At 36.7% G+C, this 25,462-nt stretch overlaps 2 protein-coding genes across 3 annotated transcripts in view; one reads left to right on the top strand and one right to left on the bottom strand.

Moving 5' to 3' along the window:
- Positions 1-8,130, bottom strand: part of LOC144448397 (activating molecule in BECN1-regulated autophagy protein 1-like) — a 14,908-nt gene extending 6,778 nt beyond the window's left edge. Inside the window, exons 1-7 of the mRNA XM_078138625.1 lie at positions 7,916-8,130; positions 6,388-6,630; positions 5,020-5,192; positions 4,316-4,495; positions 1,766-2,778; positions 543-726; positions 1-185 (exon numbers count right to left, since the gene is read on the bottom strand). The exon at positions 1-185 is cut by the window's left edge and continues 72 nt beyond it. Of these exons, the coding sequence (XP_077994751.1) occupies positions 1-185; positions 543-726; positions 1,766-2,778; positions 4,316-4,495; positions 5,020-5,192; positions 6,388-6,630; positions 7,916-8,047 (2,110 nt within the window). The 5' untranslated portion in view covers positions 8,048-8,130. The remainder of the gene's footprint in view (positions 186-542; positions 727-1,765; positions 2,779-4,315; positions 4,496-5,019; positions 5,193-6,387; positions 6,631-7,915) is intronic.
- Positions 8,131-8,419: 289 nt separating this feature from the next.
- On the top strand, positions 8,420-25,390 carry LOC144448017 (autophagy-related protein 13-like). 2 transcript variants are annotated; one of them, XM_078138166.1, is made up of 12 exons: positions 8,420-8,657; positions 10,196-10,276; positions 10,865-10,984; positions 11,737-11,968; positions 12,964-13,057; positions 15,501-15,602; positions 18,521-18,727; positions 19,333-19,411; positions 19,835-19,933; positions 20,504-20,605; positions 21,157-21,282; positions 22,180-25,390. In XM_078138166.1, the coding sequence occupies exons 1-12, from the start codon at positions 8,583-8,585 to the stop codon at positions 22,279-22,281; spliced, it is 1,419 nt and encodes a 472-aa protein (XP_077994292.1). In that variant the 5' UTR covers positions 8,420-8,582; the 3' UTR covers positions 22,282-25,390. The 2 variants fall into 2 exon arrangements, with proteins under 2 accessions (XP_077994292.1, XP_077994293.1); XM_078138167.1 differs by lacking the exon at positions 15,501-15,602.
- The last annotated feature ends 72 nt before the right edge of the window (positions 25,391-25,462 follow it).

Raw genomic sequence — 25,462 nt, 5'->3', positions numbered from 1 at the left:
TGCTGGCCACTGCCGTCTCTCCACTACCAGCAAATGCACCGGCTATAGCTCTGTTGATGGCTGAGTGTAGTGCAGGTGATGGTCTGTTAGTGTCATCAAAGATACTGATGGAGTAATGTTGATGGAGATTATGATGGTGATGTAGATTATGGTGGTGGTGGTGGTGGAAATGTTGAAGACGACTCCTGTAGTGAGCAATTAACAAAGACCATACATGTTCCTTGCAGTAACCAATCAACAAAGACATATTTTTCCTGTAGTAAAAATCTACAATAACAACACAACATTTTTCCTGTAGTAATCCACAAAGACAACACTAATTTTTTTTCTTGTAGTACCCAATTATCAAAACAACAATAACATTTTCAAACAGTGCACAACAAATTTTTCCCAAAAGTTAAGAAGAGAGAAAAGAGTCGTCTTCTCCAGGAAAACAATAAACACAGACAACACTAATTGTTTCCTGTACTTAGTAAGCATTCTTACAGACCATCTGATTTTTGTCCTTTTGGGGCTAAAACTGCTATTAGCTATTTGCTTACCTTTCAGTGCCTCTCTGAAAACCAAATCTTGTAAGTCTAGCTCTGCGTATATCTCCAAGTGGTGATGATGTGGTGGAGTCATCTGACATAGATCGACGCTGCTGTGCGAGATTTAGCCGAGTGGCTCTCAGCGGGGCTCTTCGGAATGTCCTTACAGCAAAAGTCCTGGCACCTGATGAAGATTCTGATAGGGCAAAGCAAGGGTTATATTTACTGTCACAATGTCTATGTAGGTCCCATTCAGGTATTAAAGGGTCACGACCTCTATAATTTATGTTGTTGGTTATTTCTTATTCACACCGAATATGAAATACCCTACATTATACCATGAATGAGCCAAGTTGAACAAAAAATATGAAATATACATGTACACTCTGGTTGTTCCACGTCACGACAATGCACGTCTATGTCATGACAGCGACAACGTGCATCTATGTCACGACAATGACTGTCACAACGTGTATCTATGTCACGACAATGACACCGTGCGTCTATGTCACGACAATGACTGTCACAATGTGTATCGATGTCACGACAATGACTGTCACAACGTGTATCTATGTCACGACAATGACAACATGCGTCTATGTTATGACAACGTGTGTCTATATCATGACAACAAGCACCTATGACATGACAACGCACGTCTACATGTATGTTATGATAACGCGCGTCTATGTCATGAACTGTGTCTATCTCACTGGTTCTGCTGTTTGAAAAATCTGAATCAGCTCCAAGTGTATCATAAATAATGTCCTCGGATTGTTTGTGAGTTAATTAACACCATTTTTTTGAGCTTAGTCAATTGCAAGTGGTACTTAAGTGTGCTTCAGGAGGTGCAATAATGTGAGTACCTTTTAATTTAAAATATGCAGTAAAAACTACGCCTAAACAATTATAAACTTAGCTTGTGCCCCTTTCACTCAAGCACACTATTTTATACAATATTAGGTTTAATAAAAATGGCTGCCAATGGCTTTATCGTATGAGTTACATTTGTAAAGTTTTGTGAGTTAAGTATCCTATAAAGGTGTCAACATTATCTATTTGTTTTGGATGTTCCTAATGGTGCTGTGTCTTATTTTTGCACTTATGTTGCTGTAACAGTGTAAGTTGTCTCTCTCGAAATAAAACATTTACAAAAAAAAAAAGAGAAAAAAAAGGTATCAACATTTCACGAATTGACAACCATTACTAAGACACTCAGGATATATTTCCCTTACCTGAACTCCTGAAGTGAGATGACCCTTCCCCACCACTTGTTCCTGATACTTCAACACGAGGTCTGGGTGACCTGTTTCGTGACACTACAATTGAAATATTCACTCGTGGATGGCTTGGACTTTGCCGTGGTGAATGAACACCAATATGTTCCCTGTCTATTGTCCTTTCAGTAGACGGATGTCCCGTTTCTTGTCTTTCATGAACTGTAATGTTTCTTTCCTCGCTGTCTAACCTTGATTCTGCAAAAGAATATGGTGTGCTTCTTCTCCGCTCCAGCGGAGATCTACTTAAATCTACATGTATTCTCACTGATGGGTTCTCAGGTTCCTGATTGCCACTGTTTCTGTTTTCTGATGCCCTACTTTCAGAGTTTCTGCTCTCTGTCCGAAGTTGAGACTGCAAAGAGCCTACTTCAATGTTTGTTGAATGCTGAACATGTGTAAAATGCTCACTTGTACTTCCGAGTTGGTTTCTATTCTCAGTAGTGCTTGGATTCACAGCTGCCGCATGTGGGCTTGATACAGACATAGCCGGCAGATTGACAGCTGCCAAATGTGGGTGTGACACTGGCATCATTGGCAGTGTTCTGACAGCCTCTGTTCTATTTCCTGCAATTTCAAAATTATCACTTCTCTGACCAACAACAGTTGTGAAATTTCCTATACTTGTACCTTCTGCAGTATTGGTCGGTCTGCTCAGAACACCTGGTTGCACACCACTATGACCAATGGTGTCTGAGGTACCAGATAATGCAGAATCCTGATTTCTTATTGGATGATGTATTCGATGTGAATCCAATAACAGATGCTGTTGTGGGTTACGTGACCAGTTTGGCCTGCCTTCAGGAGACGGTGAATCTAAATTAGTCGGGTCATTAAAAACTGCATTGGCTACTGCCCTTGGGTCAACGGCTGCATCTGGTTGCCGTGTCAACTGAAGTCGAAGTCGTCTCACAATACGTCTATCTCCCTCTGTGTTTGGGAATTCACTTGGATCTCTTTCAGTAGGATCCCTACAAAGACAAATTATACCAAATACAAATCAGACTGCATGCAAGAAAATTTAAAGATAAGATAAGATAAGATAAGATAAGATAAGATAATAATATATTAAATTCCTAAAAGGGTATTCATAACACCTGCTGTACAAAATGTACAATAACAGTGATAAATATGAAGATACAACTTACAAACTAAAAATGAAAACATAAATAACTTAATAACTCAATAAATATTTACAGTCCTGCAGAAATATTGCACATGACAGATAAAGTAAGGTCTGATAAAAAGTTGAATACAATAAAAACCAGTGGAAATGGTTTAAGTAGCACGCTTAAAATTGGCATTAAAAAGCCTGATTGCTGCTGGTATGAAAGATTTCGCATAACAACACATGCCAGCCACCGGTAGCCTTTGCCTCACACATTTGAAGAAAAAACTGTGGGATTTATATCCTGGTCATCCATTCCAATATCATGACTGTGCTTGTCTATGTCATTTACTCTGTGGAGCTCAAAATAGGAATCAAATTTTTCCAAGTTACTATTCCTCCTAATTTTTCATAAATTATGCTTGTATAGGTATAACGATATCATTCTTTAACATTTGTTTTTATTCAGTCAGTCATGATGGTAAGGGTTTTGTGACTTCTCGTCTTTGACTCAAAGTGACAAGGCCCCTTAGGTCACTTGTAGTTGCACTAGTCAGAAAATACTCATGATGGTAAGGGTTTTGTGACTTCTCACATTTGACTCAAAGTGACAAGGCCCCTTAGGTCACTTGCACTAGTCAGAAAATACTCATGATGGTAAGGGTTTTGTGACTTCTCACCTTGGACTCAAAGTGACAAGGCCCCTTAGGTCACTTGCACTAGTCAGAAAATACTAATGATGGTAAGGGTTTTGTGACTTCTTGTCTCTGACTCAAAGTGACAAGGCCCCTTAGATCACTTGTACTTTCCACAGCTGACCAAAGGAAAATATTGGGGAATATCTAATTATTATACCATGCATGAGCCAAGTTGAACAAAAAATATGGAATATATACTCTGGTCATTCTACCTCACAACAACGCACGTCTATGACACGACAATGTGCGTCTACGTCACTGGGTTTGCTGTGTTTGAAATATGAGTCAAAATGTTCAAAATTGTCCATTATTATCTCCAATTTTTCTTTGATATTACTGGCGCTGGTATAATTGTGTTATTGTCCAATATTTTTCTTCATTCAGCCAGGAAATACTAAAGGTTTGTCACTACGATATTAGTGACTCGTAGTGACAGAGGCACCTTAGGTCACTCGTATTTTCCTAGGCTGAACGAAAGGAAAATACTTTGAATAACATGTATAAGTTTTCTGAGATGACTGAAAAATTGTTTGTAAATAAATGTCATCAAAATATTTTTTCCTGCACAGTTCTGATGGATTGTTTGTAAGAGCTGCCCCTCATACTGAAGCAGACTCACACTAGCCCAGTTGTAAAGTGACACTTAAGCTGCCAGTACTATAATAATGACCGGTGTTCTGACAAAATGTTTGGACAACTCACCTAGGTAGGGAAATATTTAAGTCTTCATCAACGTCATCATCATCATCATCTTCATCATCATCATCATCATCCTCTTCATCTGCATTGTTCTCATTGTTATCACCATCATTATTGTCTGACGATACTACATTGGCAATACCAGTCAATATGTTATGTCCAAGTGGATCAAACTGAACAAGTCTAGAACAAAACCAAACAAAACCGTGAAGTCATACAATAAAAAATGTTGTTTCCTTGCTCTGGAATCATATATTGTATTAGTTCCAAGCTCAGAGTATAAATAATTGACCTAGTATATTTTGACTAACTTATTCAGCTCTTCTTCAGCTGTTATTGTCTAGGAATTTCTCACATCACCACAGGAAGGTGTTGTACATTCATGTTCTAACAGAAAAATCTTAATCTCCATAGTGGATTTTAATGATAATGGAAATATTAAAGCCCACAACAATAATTATAATAAAAAATAAATGTTTATATCAATTTGCCACACTGTGCTCAGAGCACTTTACAGTTATCACACCTGAAAATAACCTATTGGAACAAGTGCCATCTACACTTCCTAAAATCCCACAGACAGCATACATTCCATGACCACCTCTGCTAGCATATAGGATTAAGTAGTCATATAGCAGCTTCTGTTCTATCATTCTACACAATCATAAGGAGAGAGGAAATGTCGGTTTCATTTAACTATTACTCACCTGACTTTTTCCTTGGCACTTGCAGTTTTAACGTATGTAAAAGGAGCTGGTTGACTCCAGTCCCAAAGGTAAATTCTATTATCTGATGCTATAGCTAGTACTTGGTCTGTTGGATGAAAACTTAATGATGCAATGGCAACATCATTGTCATTTCTCCAACTTTCACTACCACCCTGTTGAGAGAATAAGATGATACACTAAGTCTTGTAAATTAGAAGACGTGCAAATGTATTGTAGAGGTAGAAGTGACTGAAGCCCCAGAAGTGTATTCTGTGGAATAGTGATGACTGAAGCCCTACAAGTGTACTGTATGGATTGGTGATGACTTCAGCCACATAAGTGTAATTGTATGGAGTGGTGATGACTGAAGCCCTATAAGTGTATTTGTATGTAGTGGTGATGACTGAAGCCCTATAAGTGTAATTGTATGGAGTGGTGATGACTGAAGCCCTACAAGTGTACTGTATGGAGTGGTGATGACTGAAGCCCTACAAGTGTACTGTATGGAGTGGTGATAACTGAAGCCCTACAAGTGTACTGTATGGAGATGTCTGAAGTCCTACAAGTGTACTGTATGGAGTGGTGATGACTGAAGTCCTACAAGTGTACTGTATGGAGTGGTGATGACTGACACCCTACAAGTGTACTGTATGGAGTGGTGATGACTGAAGCCCTACAAGTGTACTGTATGGAGTGGTGATGACTGAAGTCCTACAAGTGTACTGTATGGAGTGGTGATGACTGAAGTCCTACAAGTGTACTGTATGAAGTGGTGATGACTGAAGCCCACTACAAGTGTACTTTATGGAGTGGTGATCACTGTAGCCCTACAAATGTACTGTATGGAGATGTCTGAAGTCCTACAAGTGTACTGTATGGAGTGGTGATGACTGAAGCCCTACAAGTGTACTGTATGGAGTGGTGATGACTGAAGCCCTACAAGTGTACTGTATGGAGTGGTGATGACTGAAGTTCTACAAGTGTACTGTATGGATTGGTGATGACTGAAGCCCTACAAGTGTACTGTATGGAGGGGCGATAACTGAAGACCTACAAGTGTACTGTATGGAGTGGTGATGACTGAAGCCCTACAAGTGTACTGTATGGAGTGATGATGACTGAAGCCCACTACAAGTGTACTTTATGGAGTGGTGATCACTGTAGCCCTACAAATGTACTGTATGGAGTGGTGATGACTGAAGTCCTACAAGTGTACTGTATGGAGTGGTGATAACTGAAGCCCTACAAGTGTACTGTATGGAGTGGTGATGACTGAAGTCCTACAAGTGTACTGTATGTAGTGGTGATAAGCCCTGCAAGTCTACTGTCTCTGCCTTTGAACAGTTAGGAGATGAAATCATAACTTACATGTAAATCCCATACCCTGACTTCTCCGCTAAGACACCCTGATGCCAAGATTTCATTGGATGTTGGATGAAAGGTCACAGACCATGGAGTTCTAGGATGGCCAATCAAAGAGTGAATAATTTCTCCTGTTCTTACATCTGTAACGTGGACATTATGGTCCCCGTGATTGGATGCCATGAGGTTGCCATCTGGGCTGAAGGACATGAGAAAGGTTGACCTCGGTTGACCCCCAATATCGCATGGCTAGAGAAAGCAAAAATAGATAAACAGTATAAGTGCGATAATACAGTATTAGCCCTAGAACTGTTTGCATGAGTGGGCTTACACACCAGTTTGTAGTTGTTAGTTTGAGATAAAATAGGAAGCACCATTGGATTGGTGTTGGCCATGGATAAGACATCCATACATGCTCTATATCACAGATGGACTGTGGTCAGACCTTGACCTTTATCTTGACCTTTTGTTTTGCTTTGTTTTCAATTTTTGCAGAGAATAATGAGGTTTGGGAATAATTTTTATTTTATCAAGATGGTGCTCAGAGTTCTTATCATAAGTACTATGACTCGCTATTCTGAAATTATTTGTTGTTGGTTCACAAATGATGTCAACTTAGTTGCTGCTAATATAGAATAGAATAGAATCTTTATTGCATCCGTTAAGAAAACTACATTTCTTCATTGGATTTTCGGTAATACGTTTTTGGTACTAATACAAACTAGTAAGTATATAACCTAGCGTAATAATAGTTAGCTAAAAATAACAAAATAAGTTTTATACGAAAGTCTAAACTTTCGGTTAGATAAATGTAATTGTAGTAGTAGTAGTGCAGTAGTAGTAGTGGTGGTAGCAGTAGTAGTAGTAGTAGTAGTAGTAGTTTTATAGTAGTATTGGTATTATTATTAGTAATGGTGGTGGTGGTGGTAGTAGTAGTAGTAGTAGTAGTAGTAGTAGTAGTAGTAGTACTATAGTAGTATTACTACTACTACTACTACTACTACTACTACTACTACTACTACTACTATATACTACTAGTAATACCATTGAGAGCTCTCCCTAATACATCCATGTTGAGAGCAACCGAAACTCAGTACACATGTAGTAGTAGTAGTAGTAGTAGTTTTATAGTAGTATTGGTATTAGTAGTAGTAGTGGTGGTGGTGGTGGTGGTAGTAGTAGTAGTAGTAGTAGTGTAGTAGTAGTAGTAGTAGTTGCAGTAGTAGTAGTACTATAGTAGTAGTAGTATTATTACTACTACTACTACTACTATTACTACTACTACTAGTAGTAATACCATTGAGAGCTCTCCCTAATACATTCATGTTGAGAGCAACTGAAACTTACTACACATGTAGTTGTTTACGATTCAACGTTTCGATTACGTCATCACAGCTGACCTCAATGCGTTATCATAGAATATGTGGGTCAAGGCTAGTCAAACAAAGCCCTATTATTCTCAGTGTAGTCCAAAGAGTACATTATCACAATGACGACAAATCTGTAAACAGACAATAACAATACTAAAACATACTTTGTTATCAGTCGAGAAAATGGCAGCTTTGTCTTCCGCGAAACGATACAGCAGTCCTTGGTTTCTACCACTGAAAAGCCCGACTTCTCGTTTAAGAAGGTTGTGTAGGAAACTTTCATTGTTTGAACTCATTTTATACCAAGCAAATTTTGAAATTATATCACATAATTGACAGAATATACAGTGGCAAGCTGCTTTTCCGGGGCATTCGTCATTATCTCTTACATCATACTTGTCCTTGTTTTTGATTTTCTTTCAAAATGGCCGCTCTGAATACGAGTACGCGTGCGCACGGACGGTCTTTATGAAAAGCTGATTTCATGCTTTGCGAATTTACGTGGTAGATTTTGAAGATTATCGTGGATTTATCGAATAAAGCTATCGAGATTTTCCTCAAATGATACAGGCAACATAGCGCGAGAAACACTTTCCTTGGCAAATATTCAAGTACATCAAACCGCATTGGTTTCTGGGAAGTGTTCATTCGGGCCATGACGTCATACCAAAACAAGATGGACGGAGCTGGCTGATACATTTTTGGCGAAAACAAAATTCGTGTGAAAAGTGTCATTTTTCATTGACTTAATTAGTGTAAACGACTATGGTAGACGAGGAAGGAGTGGATACGGACATTTACGTGTGTTAAGGTTACAATTTGTTGGAAATTATGGCAGCGGAAGCCAAAATTACAGCACAAGACAAGAAGGACTTAGACAAATTTACAAAATTTCTTACTTTGAAGGTAGGTTCGAAGATTTTCTATCAAAATTTCCATCGAGGTTACCCTCGTCAGAGATATTTTCTGTCCATCGTTTGACATGAAGAATAACATTTTGCCCGTACTTCCTGTGAGGGTCTGCTGTTTGCATCATAGAAAAACACATTACAATATTGGCAACAACAGATGATTCCCCAAGGTCACTGACCGATCTATATTGAATCATTGAACAGTACTCTACGAAATGACTGAATGACACGGTTTTGAATCAGGATTTAATTCACGTGACCTCTTCATATGAATTTTGATGTCAATTCCCACTTATAAGTTAGTTTCGAAAGTGAGTGTCGACCCAGGGAAGCTGAGCCAGGGGATAAACAATAGTAGTGAAGTAACCTAGTGTTATTGCATAACGTTGCGACATAACAGATGTACATGTAGTTTCAGAAATAATGATGTATGGAATACTAACAGATGTTGCCAATGCTCAATTTATATGATAATATAATGATGATTTATTTCCAGAACCAGCTCATACATTAAAAAATTGCACAAAACACAAAAAGATTCATTACAATACATACTTAAAAACAATCCATCAAAAATCTTTTCCAAAATAAAAATCATACAATTAGATAATGATGCTGTAATTAAAATATTTTCACTCTCTTTGATTCTAAAATAGTATTTTGAGCATACAGTGCACTGTTTGTTCTCGAAGGTCGTGATATATAACTACATTTTGTATGTACAAACATATGTGAAGTATTAGGATTTATCTAGGTACAAAGTGTTTGTAATTATAATATGAACTCCTAAATTTGCTTCATAAATGTATTAGCTAGAATACATGTATTTTAATAAGGAACACAATTTTCATCTTCCACCAACAGTTAAGAAACAAAAATAGCATAATGTATGTACATGTACATGTACATTATGACCAGCATGCCCTCTAATGATAGCTAAATTTTGTTGTTGTGAGTCAAAATGAAAAACACCCTGGGATTTTTTGTGAGTCACCACATAGTAAGAGATAAGTAAACACCAATTTTTGGTGTGTCACTTGAAATTGTGTGTGTCAGTGACACGTTAAATTGGCTTAAAGGGCACACTGATTATGACATATATGAAGCTGTATTGTAAATGTTTATAATATCATTATTATTATTATTCATGAAAAGTATATAATCACATATATACATACTTCAATTACAACTCAAAATCCTGTGATTGACAGTTTTCAATATCATGCATTTTTTTTGAATGAGCACTAAAGTGCATCTGAGCATTCTTGATGGTGAAGCCACCAAGTAACTTAGTTGTTACAATGTTAGTATGTTACACATACACATATATAAAGTCATCCACTGGGTGTGAGTAACTGTACATAAAGCCAGTGACTCTCAGTCATCCCCTGGGTGTGAGTAACTGTACATAAAGCCAGTGACTCTCAGTCATCCCCTGGGTGTGAGTAACTGTACATAAAGCCAGTGACTCTCAGTCATCCCCTGGGTGTGAGTAACTGTACAATAATGCATATTTTGATTTCTCTGTTCCAGTCAATTCAAGTTATAGTGCAATCAAGACTAGGTGATAAAATCAACACCAAATCAAAACCACAGTCAACAGGTTCTGATTGGGTAAGTTAAATCTAAGAAAATCACTTGTTATTTTATATTTCTCGTATCACTTAAAATAATAGGTTGGAAAGTATGTGCATGCTTATGATGCTTCTTAATTCTTAACTTTTCTACTTTTATACTTTGGATGCTATAAAAATGACAATTATAGTCAGAAGGGAGCTATGGACTATTCATTCTACAAGAGGCCCATATTTCAGTATTAACTGAAAAATTTCAATCAAATACACAATTTTTGTATTGTCGTCTTCCTATCAGTGACATTGTATTCTTTTGGGTATGGATGAACCATAGAAGGTGACAATTTTTTAAAATAATTTTGTTGAATAAAGAAATACAGGGTTAGTTGGGTCATGAGAAACAGGGAAATGAAAAGGCCCTTAGGGTTCACCATAATACAAATATACTGTAGTTTGTTACGGTAGAAAGAGTGGTACCTAGTTTTCTTCAACTGACTTGTTAACAGAGTTTTAGAAAAACATCATGTAACTGATATGACAGAATATTTTTTGTGAATTATACTAATAGTTAACAATTATTTGGCTGTGTCGGTAGATGTTAAAAAAGGAAATGTTTGTTTTTCTCCAGTTCAATCTTGCAATCAAAGATAATCCAGAAGTACTATCAGAAGCAAAGAAGCACATATCAAACCAATTACCATCAATTGGTAATTCATTATGTGTTGAAATATCACTGAAAACGTCAGAAGTAAGTACACAAATATTGCACAGATATGTATGGTTTTTAAAACCCCAGCCCAACTTCAAGTAATTCTCTCCATTCATTCTGGGGGGTCATACAAAAATAAACTCCAAGCCAAGTTAAGGCAAGAAAAAAAATATAGGCTTTCCAGTTGTTAAGTCATAAATATTGAGGTACATTGTATATTCAAACAGTGAGAAATGGGTATGATGACAGATGTATGTAGTTCTTTGTAGTGTGTTTGAATAGTGCTGGCTGAGTCACATTATTAATCTTAAGGCTTAATCATCTTTCTCCCAAGTGGGTATTACTTTGAACAAGTACCATAGTTGGAAGGAAGGGGATTAACCAGGTCTGTACGTACAGGGAATCTTCAGTTTAACTAAACTGAATAATAATACATTGATTAGTTCCTACGAACTATTTCCATGGCCCTCACCAGAAATGTTCTACCCATTGCTTTCAAAGTTTGTGTATATATTTTTTCTTTTCTGGTGGAATAAATTTCAATTTCAATTATTCCTTAGTACACTGGTTTGTTCCTGTATGTACATGTAGGGTACTGCATAGACTGTAAGAACTAAGATAAGTTATGTCGACCGATGTGAGGCGCCTCATCATGGCGTAGCTCACAGATTATGTACCGTACACAGGTAACCATACAGCTGAGTTACACAAGTTTGTATTTGGCTAAATAAAATTAATCATATATTGAAATCTCTATATCTATTTCTAAATCTATATTCTTTATTTTACAGGGGGATGGTATGATATTAGAAACCTGGTGTTTAGGTATTAATGAACGTAGTGATTCCCAAGCCAAAGTTCACTATGCAGTTTACAATAAAATGGCACTGTTACTAAAGTCATTAATATGTGTATGTAGAGTTACACCAGCATATAGGTTGTCTAGGAAACAAGGCCAAGATTTTGGTATCTACTACAGAATGTATTATGGTGGTGTCGACTTGATATCAGCATTAGGAGAAGGTAAGTCTGAAGATATTATTACTACAGAATATATATGGTGGTGTTAGCTTAAAATGTAAAGCATGTTTCCACTGTGATCACACAATAAACATTTAGAAAAGGAACATGAAACATTAGTCTAAGATAACATTGAAATAACATTATACAAATCAAGCCAGAGTTAAACTGAAAGGAAGTGACTACTATATAACAAGACTCGCAGACTGTCTCAAAATCTCTCAGCTTTACATGTACAAGCCAGAGTTGAACTGAAAACCTGAAACAGGTGACTACTCACAAGACTCATAGATTGTAGTCAAAATCTCTAAGATACACGCCAGAGCTGAACTTAAAACATAAGATGACATTGAAATAACATTATATAAAAGACAAGCCAGAGTTGAACTTAAAGCAAGTGACCACTAACAAGACTCACAGACTGTCGTCAAAATCTCTCAGTTTATCTGACTGTGTTGTATGTATCGGTTAAATTTCTATAGTCCAGAGGCTATCCGTGGATTTGAATCTCATCTCACGTCTGGTGCAATGAGGTCCTCAGGTGAAATTTCAAATTCAAATGAAGTCACCCAAACAGCGATTAATATCATTTCTTTGTCATTCATGATTCAATCACAGAATTTTACTCGATGAAAAGTTAGTGTTTATTGGGGGCAGTGACATGTCCTGATATGGGCACGATTTCTACGTTGTCTACATCATTCTAACAGTTGCGAGTGTACTCATTTGCATGAACAAATTATGATTCATGAACTCTCATTGAGCTAAATGGGTTGAAGAGAGATTTGAAGCCATAGATAGCATCTAGACTAAACTTTCTAGTACTCTAGAATACAGGATGTTCAAAATATTTTGGAATAGCAGGGCAAATGATAAGGATAGTCAGCCAGCTTGCTGGGGGAGGGTTCCAGGGAGGGGTTGTTCCCCTCCCTGAGCAAGAATTTTTTTTTTTGAAGGCTTGAGTAGAACTGATTTTTTTTGTTTGTTTTTTATTTCAGGCTTTGAAAATATACGAGTGGGGTCTGTGATTACCCCTATAGGAACAATTACTCTCACTGCAGCTTATAGAACAAAATTAGCTATTCCAGATAGGTAAGTACGCACAGTTACTGATTCAGCCAGATACCTATGAAATGATATGTTTTGTCACATTGTTTGCAAAACATATACAATGTTCCAAAAGTGAGGTGTCTGTGTTGTGTTTGTTTTTCAAAAGTTAGAAATAACATGTATAGTGTAGAAATGTAGTTTCTTGTTTAGAGAGTAGAGAGTACTTGTTGCTGCATTTGTATGTTTTACATTGTTTTATGTTTCTTCTGTATTCTAACCCTTAGAATGCCATGTAATGTGGCTATGCGTGGCCCCCTAGGTGTAGTAACTATTAGTATGCATTGTCCTATATGGCTGATTGACCCCCTAGGTCCTGTCATTTTCCATCTACTCTTAAAGGTCATGGAAAAAGTCATTCCAGTTTTGAAAGGAAAATTGATCAATTTTTTTTTTTGGCTTGTTTACACGTTAAACTAATTATTGTAAAATACTTCAAATATTGGCAGGAAATGGGCAAAATTACAATGTTAATACTTGTGTGTTTGGAAAAAGAATGTACTGTATAATAACACAACAGAGCTGTCACTTCCAAGGGCTGTGCTATCATTGCAAAGACATTGGCATTCTAAGGGTTAAAACTATACAAGTTTTTGAAAACATTGGTCAAACAGGAGGCACTACCCCCTTTACTATGAGTATAAGGGGCTACATGATGATTTGTTCTGTGTATGCCTCCAAGTTGTATTAATTAGTTGTTGCTATGGTTTCATGTCAAATAAAGTATTGCGCACATGTCACATGCTGCTTGCCATAATATGACATAATTACCAATACTTAACAGGCTGTGCAGCCATAATTGACTTCCACATTTACATGAATGTACTTACCAACTAGTTCAGTAGTACTAGTAGCCACTAATAATGATATGATATTGTTTGCATGTTGTGCTCTGTGCTCTTGATTATGTTGGTTAAATACATACTTCATATTAGTGTTGCTGTATACATACCTCATAGTAGTGTCAGTAACCAGTCTCTGTCATTTCAATCTAGTATCCCCCTCATTACCACCCTATCTTCATCATATCCATCAGATATGATAATCTATTTTGCTATGTTGTACTTCATGCATGGCATGCTTCATATATATAAGTGCTTCACACATATACATAACTGTAGGTAGTCTTCACTAATCTTTCCACCCCTATTTCCCCTGTCTAATGGAATGATCCATCAAAGGAAACAAGTTCTTGCTACCCATTGTCACTCTTTATCTTAGAATAGTACTAAGGCAATAAATCTTGAGTAATATGAAATCAACTTTTCTCATTATATACCACATATGATCAGAGAGCTCAAGAATTTCTTTTCAACTGGACTAGCATTACACTAGCTTGGTGCTAGCATCAGATCAGCATCCCATTCTCAGTTGAAATCAAGAAAAAATATCAAGGGTCACCATACAAATTTTTAACATAGAGGTCAAAATGTTATCAAAATTATACCATTTTAGAATCCAATATGGCTGCCATCCAATATGGCCACCATCCAATATGGCCGCCGAATATTGTTAATTCTGTGTGAAAATAAAAGATGGTCGATTTCCTTAAAAACAAGATGGTGGACCACCAGATTTCTTTCATTATTTCAAAAGGACAATGAACAAGCTTCCATATGGCAACATTTAGAGAGATTGCCTGTCAGTGAAATTCGTCCTTGAGGGTACCTTAATGCTTGCACCAACCCTTCGGGGCAATACCGGGCTAGATCAGTCATTGTCAACATTCGGCTGATATGGAAGTCAGAAAGAGATTTTTGAGCTTTCTATGATAGGATGACTCTTTGTAGTTTCTGTAACACAGTCAAAACTCAAACTCTGTCTTTAAAGCATTATCTGTTTCCACTTTTCTCATACTCTAAATAACACTACAAAAATTATACTATATCTGTAATGTACCATATTTAAGTCATCAAACTAAGAAAGTTATCAAATTGACACATCTTGTAAATATTTTGATTTGCTTCTTGTCAAACCAAAAGTGGAAAATTCAAAATAATTAAGACTCACCTTTAGTTGGTGAAATTCTGTCGTGGGTAGCAAGAAATTGGTCATACCAATATGCTATATTCTGGTTGATATAAAAAGATAATATAGTTTGGCCACTGGGGGCGCTATTCAAATTTTTGATCAGAAATGCGAGTCAGTCAGTCGTTTGTGTATATAGGAAATGTGAAGTTATTTCGTATACACTTTGTAGATATTACCTTGTACTGACATGCCAGTGGCATCCATGATGAATATTTGAACCCCTCCCCTTTTTTGTCAATTTTAAAATTAACGCTTAAGTCAGTAACCAGAATATGGTGTATAAACAGGGGAAAAGTTGGGTGAAATGTTAATATCTGGAGTATTTCTGAGTGTTTTGGTGTGTGTTTACTACTCTAATTATTCTCTAACATGCGTTTCCACTGTGCCGAATTCCTAGGCCACCCAGTAGTGCTGTACCTATGGCAGTTAAGGATGACCATTTTGTTGAAACCAATCCTAAAGTACTGTCTGCTAGGCCTTGCCAATACCTTAGCTCAGGGTGGGTAGATAAGTTTGAATTAATCATTATATCTTTAAATCCTCTATCTATTACTAAGGGGGTGGATATCTGACACTCCTAGCTTGTACTTCCATGTAATCAGGTCCCCGTCACACTATTTCGTGGTTGGTTGTGGTGGGAAGGTCAGTTATTAAGGTGTTTGCTTGCTTGACTGCCACCCAAGCAGTCCAGTCTAATTAAAGGGATTGCCTTCCCAAGCCAGAGAATTGCATGACTTTCCTCACATTTAAGGAAATAACAACAAAGAAAAGCTCTGGATGCAGTCAGAGCCATCGTACCCAAAGTACAAGCTAGGGAATGTACTGTGTACAGTTACACTTATTATATTATACCATGCACAAGCCAGGTTCATCTAAAAATATGGAATGTATACTCTGGTCATTCTACGTCAAGACAACACGCATCTATGTCACAACACAACGCGTGTCTATGTCATCGGTTCTGCTGTGTTCAAATATTAGTCAAAATGCTCCAAATTGCCATTACTTTCCCCCAATTTTTTTCTTCATTCAGCCAGAAAATGCTCATGACCTAAGGGTTGTCACTACTCATCTAGCAACTCACAGTGACTAAGGCCCCTTAGGTCACTCATATTTTCCTGAATGAAGACAACTGTTGGGGAATAACATCTAATTATGTACTTAGTATATAACCAATAAAGGATCTATTGTACTCTACATTCTGTGTTTTGTGTCTGTGCGTTTGATGAAAGTGAGGTCAATTTTATCATAGCTGCGTTTTTTTTTATGGTGAGGAACCCAGAAACGTCGTTATCATCACTCGTGTAGCATGCAACCTCTCTAAAATTGGGTTTTAAACATTGAAAGATCTGGCTCTGAAGAGGTATGTACACTGGGCCAAGGCATTATGGGAAATAAACAAAATTAGAATTTATATTTTGTTCTCACACTCACAGTTGTCCACAGCATTGTGTGTGTGTGTGTTTCAAGAGGTTTGAAGCTCCTATCTCAGTAATCGAAAATTTGTTATTTTCATGTCACGTTTGAAACGTTTTCAATTAAATGCGACTATGGCGCGGGGCACGTTGACTTCCCAATCACTGCGTTTCTTTCAGCTTCTTCTGGGTTGTTGAGGAGATCAATTCATCAGTTCTTCGTAAAAACAATCCCCCCTCCCTCTTCCCCTACTCCTCACACTTACTTCTGAAATATATGTAGCTGATAAACGAAGGAACAGACAGTGGTCATGCAATTGCATTACAAATATATCACTTGACTTAATCTTCTTTCTACCAGGGGAGGGAGATGGAGGGTGGGGGTGGGGGTTATTCGTGTGCACACAAGCAACTTCAAGTTGAGAAAAACAGGATTTTAACATGTGACAGATTCAGCAACAGACAGCGAGAAATGTAGAAAACACTATGTCACCTGTGATGCGTTACTCCAACTTTTAGTCATGGTACTACTGTAGACTATGTATGTGACAAGGGGAGCAACTGAGAGAGAGAACAACTTACATTTATCACTTGCCTTTTCGAAGAAACTGTAACTAAGATATAACCTGAAAGACCAAGTCATTGTTTCTGCGTATGTAATAAGTGGACCAATGACGAGACCTTTCAGACTATGACTAAGACTACTTCAACCATATCAGGTTGTACAATATATTATGAATATCGTCTTCATCATCATTAATAATGTCACTTCCTTTATTTCTCTTTTGTCAACAAAATTTACCACAACAACCCATGTATTTCATACTCTTTTGTACAAAAACTGTGTGAGATTTGCTGTATGAAAATATCATGCAGAGAATTTGTTGCCAGTACAGTGTCATTTCTAAGACATTATTTTCTATTTTCTTCATTTACGGTTCACTTACTACATCCCATGTATTTCAAAACCTTGCCATATATGTTAAACCTTGGTGAGATTAGGAATCTACATGTAACTCACGCCACGACTTTGTGGTGTCATTTCTTAATACCCTCATATTCTTTCATCAACATCTACTCTACTGCAACTCATGTATGTCAAAACGTTGGTTTATACATACATGTATGCCAAACTTAGTGAGATTATGAGTCTTACAACTGCCGACATCAGACCGTGGACAAACAGAATCTGTTACAACTGTTGACATCACACCGTGGACAAACAGAATCTGTTACAACTGTTGACACCAGACTGTGGACAAACAGAACCTGTTACAACTGCTGACATCAGACCGTGGACAAACAGAATCTGTTACAACTGTTGACATCACACCGTGGACAAACAGAATCTGTTGCAACTGTTGACACCAGACTGTGGACAAACAGAACCTGTTACAACTGCTGACATCAGACTGTGGACAAACAGAACCTGTTACAACTGCTGACATCAGACCGTGGACAAACAGAATCTGTTACAACTGCTGACATCAGACTGTGGACAAACATAATCTGTTACAACTGCTGACATCAGACCGTGGACAAACAGAATCTGTTACAAACAGGGAAAGTAAACAAATGATAATTTGATTAATAACACTTGGCACAGCATGATGAAACTTGTATCAAATTACATCATTTGATAAGAACAGTTTTATGGCCAATGTACTTAATAATAGTTCAGTTCACAAAGTCTAGTTCCCTGGCATTTCATGTACACATAAAGCAGGCATAAAACTGTTCTTATGAAACCATGGTGTGTAATACAAGTCTCTGTACTTCCAACATGCTGAGCAATTTGTTTACTTTCCATGTTTGTAACATGTTCGTCCACAGTCTGATGTCGGCAGTTGTATCAAATTCAACCAAAGACTTGTCAAATCCCACACAAAACCTTTGCAATGTCAAATTCCACACAACGAGTGGAAAGACTATAGATTTATCACGGAACTCATGGAAGACTTCATTTTGTCATTTCTGGGATTTTTTTTTTACCTATTTCCAGATCTTCAGAAAGAGAAGATATTCCAACGTGTGTACTAGAGTCCCAAGATTCGTGTGCTACAACATTTTCCACCTCTCCATCTAGTAGTGGATATGTGCAATCACCACAGAGAGATAGTCAGTCACACCAACACACAACACCACCTATCAACGTTACAACTTATACTAGAGGTAGACCAGTTGTAGAGACAGAAAAACATAAACTAGGGTAAGAACTATATATTTAAAGTGGCCATATGGATGAGAATTTGGTATTTATTTTGGATTTTTTTTTGATAAAACAGCTTCACTATGTTTTTCTACTTGACAAAATAATGTGAAATAACATATACTAAGTCTATGTTCATAACCCAATAAACTGCAAAACATTAAACAATGTATAAAATGTTTGTTATTGTACGTACAATAACAAACTTTTTACACTTTTTCCATCTTTTTGCGATGTATATGCTCTTTCGCATTATTTTTTCAAGTATAAAAACATAGTGAATTTGTTTTATCAAATAAAAATCCAAAATAAATACCAAATTCTCATCCATATGGCCACTTTAATATTATTTAGTACCGTAACACAACAGTTTTCAGAGGAAGAACCAAAGGTACATTGCAACAACACAAGTAGTCTAGTTCCTATACAATGCATTATGATTACTACCATCATCTCCACTCACGTATAGGGAAAGTCCTTTTTCTAGTAATACGGTTCAATACATGGAGTCCATATCATGTGGTACAATCTAAGCCAATAACTGAAGACCATATGAAAGTGATGTATTATAACACATTGTTATATTTCTCTATCCTTAATTACAGTCTTCCCGAATCTGGAAGTTTTAGCTCAGGTCACAAACGAGGTGCCTTTGTTGCCACTGGGAAATCACCACCGGATGAGGTGAGTGAACCTGTTACTACGAGTCTAATACTCATCAACATTTACTATGAGCACAGTAACAAGGCTATAAAACCTGTCTGGAATTTTGAAGTTCAATTCTCTTATACATATACAGTCTAAAGTACTTTTTGTTTTCCCTTGAAACTTTACTACTCTGAAAATGCTGGGGAGAACCATGTACCAACCCTAACTGTTCTGTTAGGTCCAAGGGAGAAACCTGACAATTAACATTCAAAGTTCTACCTTAACAATTGCTGAGATTTATTGCCCATAGTTATTTCTCACCTTTATTGCAATAAATATTGATAACTATTTGGGCAGCTCAATTTTTATTATGATACAAGTCATGTACTTACAGTTAGAAATACTGAGATAATATATTTACAAAATTAATGTGTGTATGTACTTTTGTCTATTTTACAGGGAGATATATTTTCTACAGACATTCCATTCATGTCCTTATTACAAGACCATAGTCATTCAGAATCTCCAAAAAATAAAACTTTAGCAGCTGTCAGACGAGTGAGTAGTAGTGCCTTCTTTTCTTGATTTCCTTAGTTGATATGAGTTGTACTTGTAATGGTTGCCATTTTGTAATTTCAGCACAGAAGAATGGAAGAATTAGTGACACTGTAGATGTACATGTGTGTGTGTGTGTGTGTGTGTTTGTGTGTGTGTGTGTGTTGGGTGTGTTTGTGTGTGTGTGTGTGTGTGTGTGTGTGTGTGTTGGGTGTGTGCGTGTGTGTGTGCTTGTGTGTGTGTGTGTGTGTGTTTGTGTGCATGCGTGGGTGTCAAAAGTTTACAAAATAGCCACTACATCTGTAGTGTATGGGGATGTCTCTTTAGTTAGCTAGTACATGTAGTAGTACTAGTAGGATAACAAAATGTTTGCATTTAATACTGACCGTTGAACTGGTCCAATGAATAGGTGATTTTTGGTCAAAACACTGAAACTCAAAACTGCTGTACTGTATTGTGTGATGTATATGTATATGTATCATAGAATGTGCTTCTCATGGTGTCTACATACCACAATTTTACATGAACAAGGGCATATTTATGTGACCTTTGACCTTTTACTAATCATCACAGGGTTCAGTGGACCAACCAGGGGAACAAACAACATCAACTGGATCTAACAAATCAAACAGTAGTCAAACCTCAGCACCTGATGATTTTGTAATGGTAGAACTGGTCAGTAATCACTTCTTTTTTTCTTTTCTTTTTTGAAAAATCTTTTTTATTTTTGTGTGCTAGGATTGCCCCGAATGATATATATATATATATATATATATATATATATATATATATATATATATAACTCGGTGAGTATCAATCTGCTATAAGACAGTGCTCTATACCGCAGTGGCAGAGCGTAATAGTTTTACTACAAAACTATATATATATATATATATATATATATATATAACTCAGTATATGTAACATGTCTATGCTGGAGTAAACTGTGCTCAATACATATGTATGTAGAGCGGTATAAATAACACAATATCAAGCAAGATATTCAGGAACCATTATGCAGTGTTTCATGCCATCATGATGATTGCAACAGTGTGAAACACTGTCAGATGTATGTGTCAGCTCACAAAAGGACAAACGACAGTAAACGTAACAGCCAAAAAGAAACTGTGATGTGTACACTACATCAAATTTTAATCAAAGTGACTCCAGAACTGATTGAAGGTCATTTTATCATCAATATTATAAATTTGTTTTAAACCTGACAGAAACCTGCATTTGCCAAGTCTAACTCTGGAAGTGATTTAGGTGCTTTTTATCGGGAATGCCAGACTGCACCACCTCTTCTTACATTTAATGATGATCAGAGTTTTCAGGAACCTAACACTGAAGAGGTAAGTTTAGATGGCTAAAGTAAAATATTTTCACATTGTGAAAAGAGAATAGATCTGATATCAGTTCCAAGATGCATTGCGTGTCTCCCCTTACAATGTCATGTACACTGTACCTACAGGTGTTGGGTTGCACAAGCTATTCGGGGGATGGTTGTCACCATAGTCCTAGCAGTACTCATATATCTATTGCTAGTTCCAAAACTGATGCATTGCATGTATTCCCATATAATGCCATGTATTCTATTGTGTACACACATGGGGTTTGCCCATGCTACTCAGGGAGTCACCTGATGGTAGCATGTCACCTGATTACACTCTGGGTTTACCACTAAAATCCCTCTCTGTCATTGGAGGAATATACAATGTACCGTAGTCTTTATTCTATGAAATCACTCACAATTAAAGAGGTCAATATGTCAATCCATCATTTCACAAATGAAAATGTTATTTCAAATGTAATAAAGACAAAAAAAAGGCCTAAACATAACAACACAAGCGACAGTATCTCATCTTGGAACTAGAAAAACAACTATCAACGCAGTAGAGTTTTTAGAGAGACACACACACACACAGTTGATGCTCAAAAAATTTGATAATTCCCCTATTCTACTAGTACCTATATATGGTAACTCACAACATAAGAAGACCTAGATCTATAAGTTTGTAGAAGAAAGTACTGTTCACTGTTCTACATTTTAGCAATGATTACTAGTATATTTGAATGGTATTTTTTAACCGGAGTATTTTTTTTTGTCAATATCTATTGTATCTATTATTGTATCAAATATTGTTTTAGTGTCAAGTGCTTTTTCTTTTTTTTAGATTTGTGAACCGTTTAGAGCATTTTATGGATTTATGGTATAGAAAAATAAATATTATTATTATTATTATCTACAGGATACATTAGTGGAGCAATTGGCAGATTACGAGGACAAAATGACAGACTTTGATGATTTTGTGAAAAGTTTACAAGACGATTGCAGTGACAGTAGCAGTTAACGATACTGAAACTCTTTAAGAATTCCTAAACCTCCTTCTACAGTATGTGTGATGTCATCATCTTAATGTATGTTTACTGTGATATTTACCGTGTTTGTGGAACTGTGGAATTGGTTACAGCTGGCCTGTTTTAAAAATAATTATTGTTTATATTGGATTGTTGTATGACATCTCCAAGGGGCAAAGAACAAACCAATTATCGGTGTGAGCCTTGAATATGATTGGGTAAAAGCCAGGAGAACAGATGAATGATTTATTTCTGAAGAATATAATTGGATAAGGAAGGATAGACACAGATGGACACTTTTCTCTTTTAAATTTGATTGGATATGTGAAGTAATACAGATAGACACACTTCTCCTTGAAATGTGATTGGATATGCTAAGTAATACAGATGGACACACTTCTCCTTTGAATGTGATTGGATATGCTATAAGTATCCACAGATGGACACTCTACTCCTTGAAATGTGATTGGATATGCTAAGTAATACAGATGGACATACTGGTACTTCTCCTTTGAGTGTGATTGGATGAGCCAAGTAATACAGATAGACTCACTTTCAAGTTTGGAATGTGATTGGATAAGCAGGCTTGTCACAGATGGACAAAATTTTCATTGAATACGGTTGGATAAACCTGGACAGACAGATGGACAGTTTGATCAGACATACCATGATAAATAGAGTACCTTTCATAACAATATGATTAACCCAACTCTGAAAGGGAGATGGAGATATTGTTACACTATAAAATATGACTTGGTGGGCAAACTGGGCATTACAGTAATTATCAGATGTAAGCTCTTCTCTTGAATCTTGAAGGACAATTGACCGGAAGTTGAGTACAGGAGATTTCAGTGTGTAATCCCAGCGCTTTGATTGGATTAACCATGGAGTGCTGGTGATTTCAGTGTAATCCCAGCATTTTGATTGGATTAACCAAGCTGGTGATTTCAGTGTAATCCCAGCATTTTGATTGGATAACCATGGTAAACAAGTGAATGCAGTGGAAGCTAAACATTTTGGTTGGCTAACAATGGCATACAGGTAGATGCATTTTAATTGGATAACCAGGCATTGCAGAATAATCTTAGCCTTTTGATTGGATAACCATTGAGTGTAGGTGAATGCAGTGCAACAGTAAACCATTTTGATTGGTTAAAGCCTGAATTGCAGGTGGACAACTCTATGATGTTGTCATACTGAAATCATACCCATACAGTATTGGAAGGATGTAGTTGAACAGTAGCCTAGAGACACAGACATTGTGTTCATTGGATAGATGAGTCTTTTGGCAGTCATTCGACTAGTAGTAGTTAGAAAGCACGAATCACCAACTGTTCTGCAGGAGTTGTTTGGGGTGTTTCACCACCTGATACTTTGGCAGTGTTTACATGAATGCCGAGATTTAGGAGACTCTGGGACCGAATGTATGAAAGCAGGTAAAATCTGTCATAGTTAGTAATAGTTGGTCATATTGTGTAACATCAGTAGGCCAAAAAAAAAATAGAAATTGTTTCTGGTCAGGACATTTTGTCTATTAAGTTGTGCAGTGATGTGATTTTTTCAAATTCTTTTTTTTTTTTACATGTCAAACCTGTCACTCAGTGTATGATTTATGGCATTTACTGTTTTCTTTTTATTTAGTACTTTAGAGAAAGTGTGTATTTGTGGGGGCAGATGTACTTTGCTTGTTCATAATTGGCTCTGCAATTGTCTTCACTAAAGCAGCAATCAATGCAAGGATGGTTATTTTTGTGTTTTCCCCAGATCTGCAGACTGCATGGTCTGGACAAACATGTAAAAAAAAATATCAACGCAGGTGTTTTTAAGTGATGCACACGCTGACCAGAAACATTAGTCTTTTTTTTTTTGGCCTCAGTACACGTATCCAAACAGTTCATTCTGTCATACACACTTTGTATCGGACATGTGCCTATCTCTTTACTTGGTCACTACAATCATTGTCTTGCCAAACTTTCTACTCACACAGGACTATATCTGTACATATTTTTTTTTAAAGTTTACATTTTCTTGTTCTCCCTATTTCTTTGAAAAGTGGAACAAGCCTCCATAGAAAGCATGGTACATCAAAGTACAAAGTATTCATGAATAGGTGGTGATGTGGTGTAATCTTTGGGGGGGGGGGGTCGGGAGAGGGGGGAGGGTCTCCTTTGTGTATGGCTAAAAAATCTTGAATTAAATGTTTTCTGCAATCTAAGACCAGGAATGACAAAAAATACAAATTGATTATTTTAACGAAATGGCTTACAGCTAGTGTAATTTTGATGTCGTGAAGGCAAGTATGAATGTATGACATCATTTTATTGTTTTTAGTCTAATTAAAGTTTTATTTTTGCCCTCTTTTAAAACATGTTCCTTGCTGTCATTGCATAGAATGTTCTCAGAGAATTGTTGTAATGTTCTCATCACTTATAACGCACAGTTTGTAAATGGACCTCATTTCTGGCCATAGTCAAGTTTACAAAATAAAAATACATTGTGATGGTCAAGGACGATATTTCAATTGACAAAGTCAAGATCAGCCAACGACATGTCTAAGCTAATGTTTTCTTGTCAGATTGTCGATTCAGCTTTGCACCAGAGTGAATTGTATTTCGCATTTTGCCTGTCTTGTACTCAAAAATGAGGTCTCACTTACAGACTGTGTTCCTGCAAAAGTTATGATGATGATGAAAATAATGCACTTCCCATACAACCTTCGTGAAAAAATACACTTTCCATATCAAATATGGGATAAGTTCAGGAATTACATGGATCGAGAGATCAAATTCACAGATTAGTGAAGGGATTAGATGGAAAATCAAATTCACACATCGATTTAGGGATTCAGGGATTATTGTTAGATGGACTGAATGAAATGTGGAATTGTAATGCTTACATATATGTGAGGGGGGGGGGGGGCATCAAAATTATGATTGCAGGAGTTACTGGTATTACAAATGGAATATAAATTTTATTTGATTTATATCAGCATGTTGTATGTAGTGAATGATTTTTGTAGATTTCAATTTTGAAACTTGATATGTACATGTATGTATGTGGTATGAATGGTCTATGACAATTTTAATAAAGGAAATTTTAAAACTGCCATTTTATTTATCTCGTTGCTGTATCTCGTGTTTATTTCAAGTTGTGTGTACGAGTGCAGGCCAGAAT

This window comes from Glandiceps talaboti, chromosome 17 (assembly GCF_964340395.1).
Source record: "Glandiceps talaboti chromosome 17, keGlaTala1.1, whole genome shotgun sequence".
Classification (NCBI taxonomy): domain Eukaryota; kingdom Metazoa; phylum Hemichordata; class Enteropneusta; family Spengelidae; genus Glandiceps; species Glandiceps talaboti.
This window is presented reverse-complemented; position numbering and strand designations above follow the sequence as displayed.

Bases quoted from the DNA above. Each gene is read 5' to 3' on its own strand.
- LOC144448017 (XM_078138166.1), top strand. From the start codon at position 8,583: ATGGCAGCGGAAGCCAAAATTACAGCACAAGACAAGAAGGACTTAGAC. The intron at 10,277-10,864 runs GTAAGTTAAATC...GTTTTTCTCCAG, and splicing joins AGTCAACAGGTTCTGATTGG to TTCAATCTTGCAATCAAAGA. The intron at 19,412-19,834 runs GTGAGTGAACCT...TCTATTTTACAG, and splicing joins GGAAATCACCACCGGATGAG to GGAGATATATTTTCTACAGA.